Source organism: Octopus bimaculoides, chromosome 1 (assembly GCF_001194135.2).
Source record: "Octopus bimaculoides isolate UCB-OBI-ISO-001 chromosome 1, ASM119413v2, whole genome shotgun sequence".
Classification (NCBI taxonomy): Eukaryota; Metazoa; Mollusca; class Cephalopoda; order Octopoda; family Octopodidae; genus Octopus; species Octopus bimaculoides.
This window is the reverse complement of record NC_068981.1, coordinates 193436142-193443738: the sequence shown is the minus strand read 5'-3', so window position 1 is coordinate 193443738 and position 7597 is coordinate 193436142. Positions and strand designations below refer to the sequence as shown.

Sequence of the window (7597 nt, the reverse complement as noted above, 5' to 3'; positions counted from 1 at the left end):
TTACTCTCACCCCATCATGAGGAATAGTAGGAGTGTCATTGAATAGTGAGAGAGGGGGGGGTCTAAGTGTGACACACTGACACACAGATATTAATTTTTACATTTATTATATTAAATATGTATATATACATATAACGCATTGATCCATGATAGAAAATTCAACAAAAAATGTACTCGATCTGGTGAGAGATAAATATTATTTATGTAAAGATTACAAAACATGTATTAAAGCGCTACTAATAGTTTCATATGTTGAGAAATCTCAAACATATTCTTCAGGAGCAAACCACATATCATAAGGTATGGATTTCTCATTTACTTTCCATTTGATCACATGTGCTGTTTCATTATCTTTCAAAGTCCATATGTAGCCAGCCAACTTAGTAGCTTTACTTTTGTTCCTATGTCGGAAGGAGGCTATGTGACTGGCATAGCGATTTTTAAATTCTCCTCCTCATAATCCAGTGGAGGTCTTAACAGTTGTATTATTATTTACAGTTGCAGTAACTTCTGCCTCATATATGATAGATTTAGTCATACATCGTTGGTCTAGTGGACAGGTTTCTGGGTCACAACAGTTGCAACTGGATTTAGGCTCTTGGTATTGACCACGTGTAATGATACTCTTCACACTGGGGCAGCAGCTCTATGATAATGTCACAGAACGCCTATTGAATATTTTCCTCTATCTGTGAAGGGCTGGAAAATGTTTGTCTAGGAATGACAGGAATCTTTTACCAAATTTAGTTTTTATATTAAGGAGAAAGAGAGGAGCAAACCAAATCATTTTCCTAGGCCTATTTTAGGTTTCTCATTATCCTGATTAATACTGGAGTGGTTATGAACTACTTTATCTTTGATCTATTATTAATATTTTGATTATTATTAGAGGGATTATATATTAATTTATCTTTGAAGCCACTATTGGCTAGGGCCTTGTTATAATAGGGGGCAGCTTTGTTTAAAATTTCTTTGGAAGAAGAGAGGTTAGACACTCTGTTACTAATATTAGCTATCAGATTTTTATATACTACAGGATATATGTGAGTTTTTCATTGGGCTTATGGAAAGTTTTATATGAGGAGGAGTTTAAATCTAGGGAAACATCTAAATAATCAACCATACAGAGATTAGTAGTTACTGAGATTTTAAGTCCTAATTGATTAAAGGTAGGATATAGTTGCTTCCTAAATCTACCAAGAGTGTGACCATCACACCCATGGGAAATACTCAAACTGTCACCACGATATAGGCCAATGTTATGAGCCAGGTATCTCAATGTGTTTAATATAAGAACATTTATATTAAACGCATTCAGATTTAGACACTCGGTTCCAAATCTAATTTTAATTGAATGTTTCTGTCTTTAATAATGTGTTACCTTTTAGAGATTCCTTAAGAGAGAGATAGTGTGTGTGCGTGTGTGTGTGTGTGTGTGTGTGTGTGTGTGTGTGTGTTTGTCTGTGTTTGTGCATGTACTCCTGTGCTTTAAGCTAGTCTCTCAAGGCAGAAAGAGAGAATGTGTATTTATATTATATCAATATGGATTGGTAAACTATCCTGTGGCTAAGGCAACTTACTCCTTTCTCATCAAATTCAACTTTGAAGATTCTTTATGTAATGCATTGGTAAGGCACCAAAGAATAGCTTGTTGAGAATTTGCTGAGCCTTGTTGATTGGCCAGTTGTAACCCAAAAGTTGTACATTAGTCTGTTAAAACACAAAGGGGGAAAAAAAGCAACTGATTTTGTTTCCTTGCTTTCTACATTTTAGCTGGAGTCATGGTGACTGGCATTGTGACAGGAGTACAACCCCAACAAAGCAACTGACCAATCACCATTGCCATATAAGGTGGTTCAAGAAGCAAGGGTTGGACACATAATAATCTACTTCATTTTGTTGTATCTTATATATTAAAAGGCAAGTTGTCTGTCCGTCTGTCTGTGTGTATGTTGTGTAAACCACATCTATTCCTACAATTTTCAACTGAATTTCACCAAATTTGACATGTGTGCTCTCTTTGACTTAGGACGCTTTTTCTTATAATTCTTTCCTCAAAATTCCGCACCTCCAACATAAATAGACTACTCTCAATTCGCCTAGGATTTGGCTTGAGCCAGTGAAAAAACATGACACACCCAACTGGAAAAAATCAATACTTTACTTTTTCAGCTGTGGCGAGCTCTTATCGACTGCTTGCACAGTACTGCCAGCAATATTCATTTGCGAGTTACGATTTTCCACTGTTTTCACATGAGTGCTTTTTTCCATATAATTATTCCAACTTAAACTAGCCACTTCAAAACTCTTACCCAAAATTAATTCGGTCTGTTTGATTAACATTTTTGCTAACTACATTTTACTAATTTGTGGGTGCTACATATTCTCCGCTTTTTCCTTAGAACATTTTCTATTGCATAAACTGGTAATTTTCCGCCATGCCTCAATGCAAAAGATCCAGTATAGGTCGGCAAACAAATGCTGGAAAGAAAAGTAAACGCATGCATGCAAATGAATCTGCTGGAGACGCCACCAGGAGGAACTTTCTCAATGCACTTAGGATGGCTTCAGCATGAAGAAGGGGAAGTGAAGAGCACTGTTGTGATCAGTTAGCACGTATTGCTGCGCAACGAATCGCCCAGAGCAAGCAACGTTCAGCACACCGAACAAGAAATACTTCCTCAACTGCTGTTGCACAAGCTCCAGAGACTGCAGCACAACGTCCAGATCGACTTACAAGAGATGCTTCCTCAACTGTTGCTGCACGAGCTGCAGAGACTACAGCACAACGTCCAGATCGACTTACAAGAGATGCTTCCTCAACTGCTGTTGCACAAGCTGCAGAGACTGCAGCACAATGCGCAGTTTGACTTACAAGAGATGCAGCAGCAACTGCTGCTGTGTGCACTACAGAGACTACAGGGGAAAGACGACAATGACTGGAGACTACAGCACAGCAAAAGGCTGCACAATGTTCCTACTGAAGGCCGTGCTCCTCGCATTGGTCAATGACAGCATTCAACTACAGTCCTACAATTGACTACAGTAATCACCCTGAGGTTCAAATAGGCTGCATGTCCACAACTTGCCAATTTTGCGGAGCTAAAATGTGACCTGGGGAAACTCCCGACATGTACGGCTCCAACGGTAAGATGACAGTACCTCTTCTACAAAATCCTCCACCCCTTTTGACTGATCTTTTGACAGGGGCATCTCCTTATTCTCATGACTTTCTCAAGCTGATACATACCTACAACTGTGCATTCCAACTGACTTCCTTTGGCACCAACATCATACCAATTGTCATTTCATGCCTTCCTTTAAAGTGCAGGGGCAGATTTACCCTAGAATTGGTTCCTTGCATCTGCATGACGCTGCCTCACCTCAGTTTCTTCAGCTCTACTTTATGGGAGACTACGCTGACCAGGCGTACTTAACAAATAGCCCCAGGCAATGCTGGGTACACCTGCTAGTTTCTATTAGATTGATGTTTTCTGATTTTTCTGTTTTTGGTTAGTGTCCTGGAAGTTTTTTAATCTCTGCTCTGGTTCACTATCTTCATTATAAACAATTTGATTAAATATTTGAGGTGTCCTGTGTTGTGGTTTGTAAAAAGTGTTTCTGAATTATCATGAGAGAAAATGTTTTGTGTGGAGACAGCATGTTTTAGTGACATAAACTTGTTTTTAGGTGATTTCTGTGGAGCACCAGATAGAGCCAGTAGAGCACCAGATAGGTTGCTTTGTGGTAATCATTCTGACTCTTTGCAATGCTGAAATCAATTTTGTCTTTGATCATTTTGGGGTCAATAAACAAAGTACTGGGGTCAATTCTTCTCTCCCTCTTTTTAGAAGAAATCAGTTTTGGTCATTGATGGCCTTGACATCATCATCATCATCATCATCGTTTAATGTCCACTTTCCATGATGGCATGGGTTAACTTGTTTGAAATGGAGCTGGCCAGGCTCCAATTGTCTGTTGTGGCATGGTATCTACAGCTGGGTGACCTTCCTAATGCCAACCACTTAACAGAATGTGCTGGGTGCATTTTACATAGCACTGGCATGAGAGTGTTTTTATGTGGCACCCACACCTGAAAGGACATGCCTGTATGTATGGAGGGCAGCGATTTTACTTAGCTTCACATGGTTCTTCAAGTACAGCAAATCACCACATCCCCTGATCCCTCCGGGTCTAAAAATACCCAAGACATGCCATTTCTGACCATAGTGACCCATACAACCCCATCAAGAAATTGAGGGCCCAACACAAAGCAGTATTTATAAATTAGGTTCACCTGGTTTAGTTTTATGGGTGAATGGTTGTGATTTTCTTTTGTTGAATGTATTCCGTGTGATGTTGTGGCATTAATCAGGTTTATAAGATTGGTACTTTTGGTTGTTATTGATCCTGTTGTTGTTGTCATTGTTTGGGAATTGTGGACAAAATGCTTAGTGATATTTCATTCATCTTTATGTTATGGGTTCAAATTCCACTGAGGTCATCTTCACCTTCCATCTCCTTAGGGTCAATAAAATAAGTACCAGTTATACACTAGGGTTTATATAATTGATTAACCCCTCTTCCAAAATTTCAGGCCTTGTGCCTATAGAAGAAAGAATTGTTTGGAAAATGTGTATTTAGGTGAAGTTTGTCATACTAAAATGGCATTATTTGATAGCATCTGTGTGTCTGTTTTATTGAAAAACATCTTTTTAAAGATTTTAAAGCTGGATTCGTTCAGAGGTGTGACTTTCAGATTTCGTGCACATATGTTAGAACTCCTGTTTCTGTGAGGGAAATTAGCATTGTTCAATCAGGAATGCCATAACTTCTTTGCAGATATTTTCAACACAAAACGATTTTAGCAAGTGTATTCATCTATTTTAAAGATAGTTGGGAGAACTTTTGAAAAACTTTGGCTGTTACTTCTAGCATATCTGGACTGTTTGAAGGCGACATGTATTTCAGGTTTATGTCAGACATGTAAAGTGAATGTTTATGCTGTGGATAGCAATATATTGTTACATGGATGGTGAGTAGTAACTGATATTTTTTAGCATTAAATTTTTGTTTTATTTTGCAGAAATATCTACCTTGAATATGGAAGAAGATGATGAGGGCAGAACAATATTGGTGTCAGGAGTCCCAACTGATTTCCGTTTGGAAGCCATTCAGCATTATTTTGAGAACAAGAGTAGATCAAATGGAGGACCTATTAAAGGAAACCCAAAATGGATTGGAGATTCTGGCAAAATTATCATCACATTTCAATTGGCAAAAGGTTAGAAGAAATATTCATTTCATGAAATCATTTACAGACAATTTGAATAGACTTACCGTGAACACATTAGATTAATAAAAAGCAATGTTAACCACCACCACCACCACTACCACCATCATCGTCATCATCATCAGTTTTCCGATATTGGTGTATGTTGAATAGTTTGACAGGATCTGATGAGCTGCATTGACCTTTGGGGTCAGCTTTGGCATGGTTTCTATTGCTCGATGCCTTTCCTAATGCCGACCATTTTACAGAGTGGACCGGGGGCATTTTTTCCTGCCATCATTACTAGTGAGGTTGCCAACTAATGTCCAATGAGTACTGTTTCCTTTAAGTAGTGTATGTGCATATACACGTATGTGTGTGTATGTTTATCTGATCACACACACACACACACACACACACACACACACACACACACACACACACACACACACACACACACACACACACACACACACACACACACACACACACACATACACACAAATCTTGTAATGTCCACAGTTTCTGTCTTCCAAATATCAGTCACAAGGCTCTGGTCATCTTGAAGCTGTGGTAGAAGATACTTGCTCAAGGTGTTGTTGGACAGTAGGATTGAACTAGAGTCAATTACTTGTACAGTGAACTTCATAATCCTCTCAGCTACAGAGCAAACAAAGGGGCCTCTAAGTGATGACTTGATCTGCTAGAAAAGGCAGTTAAATCTTCATGTAACACTTTAACATCTTAAATAAGGAACAACACTTGGACGTGTTTGTGGCCAGAAAGTGTGTGATCTGGTTCTACACTACAACACCAACACAACCATGCCCTCCACTCATAAATAATGACATTATATTCTCAATTTCTTCTGCTATTTTGATTTTCAGATGCAGAAAATGTTGTCCAAAGGAAGGTCCATAATATAGGCAAATATAAACTTCATGTGAACTGGTATAAAATTCTAATTTGGCAAGAAGATGCAATGATTGTGTCAAATGGCCACAAAGACATGTCTGAAGAAATGTTGATTGACTTTTTGGAAAAGAAAGGAAAATTAGATGTTGTATATGTTTCCCCTAGAAGAAAACCTGGAACTTTTCTTGTGTATTGCCAAAATGAAATTGGTAAGTTTCTTCAAGATTAACTTGTTCTGAAAAAGATTTCTTGAATTTTGTTTTGTTAATAGGATTGGTATATCTTTTATGTTTTAATTGTTTCAATCATTAGATTGTGGCCATGCTGGGGCACCACCTTGAAGATCTTTTTTAGTTAAATGAATCGACCCCAGTGGTTCTTACTTTTTAAAACCTAGTAACTTATTTTATCACTCCATTTTGCTGATCTGTTAAGTTACAGAAACATAAACACACTGACACTAGTCATCAAGCAGTGGCAGGTAACAAACAGACACAAAGACACACACACACACACATACTGGGCTTCTTTCAGTTTCTGTCTACCAAATCCACTCACAATGCCTTGGTCGAACTGAGGCTACAGTAGAAGATACTCACCCAAGGTGCCATGCAGTGGGACTGAACCCAGAACCATGTCGTTGGGAAGCAAATTTCTTACCACACAGCCATGTCTGCACCTATTTATATCTTTGATTTCTTCCCAGATTTTGCGTTTTGGTTTCTCACTTTTATCAGGAAAGGAAGAAATTTGTCAGGAATGATGGTTATCAGGCAGGAAATCAGAAATATTAGAGATGATGTTTTGTCTGTGAAATTGATTCCAGTATTTGGCTGTTCCTTTGGTTTATAAACATTGGAAAGAGGGAAAGTAAATGGAATATTTTACCATCTTCGTTTGACTGAGAGAGAGAACTTGTTACGAATGTAATTTCTATCTAAAACAAAACAAAAAGAAAAGTGAGTCTTTACCATGTAAATGCATATTACAGAATAATAAAACAAATATATAGTTTAATTACAAAACAAAGTATATTTTGTGTGTCTTGGAAGGGTCATTGTGCCAATGATAAACACATACACAAGTCTGCTTGTCTTTTACTTTTAATTATAGTTTCAATATTAAACAAATAATATTGAATTCATCAAACTAAAATTTTCAAATCAATAAAATTGTACAAAGGATTCTCCATACAGGGTCAAATGTTTCGTTAATGTGCTTTTTTTTTTTCTGTTATTTCAACTCTCCACGTTATTTACCATTTCTCATTACAGACTTTGAAACATTTCTTCTTCTAAAACTTTCCTCTTTATAAATCAGAGCATTCTTTAACCTTTTAGCATTCAGATTAATCTGTCAAGCATTCATCATCATCATCATCATCATCATCGTTTAACGTCCGCTTTCCAT

The 7597-nt window shown here is 37.6% G+C and overlaps 1 protein-coding gene across 1 annotated transcript in view; it reads left to right on the top strand.

Annotated features, from left to right (window-relative positions):
• Window positions 1–7597, top strand: part of LOC106883257 (uncharacterized) — a 27597-nt gene that overhangs the window by 11668 nt on the left and 8332 nt on the right. The window contains exons 2-3 of the mRNA XM_052973077.1: window positions 5087–5284; window positions 6160–6396. Of these exons, the coding sequence (XP_052829037.1) occupies window positions 5104–5284; window positions 6160–6396 (418 nt within the window). The 5' untranslated portion in view covers window positions 5087–5103. The remainder of the gene's footprint in view (window positions 1–5086; window positions 5285–6159; window positions 6397–7597) is intronic.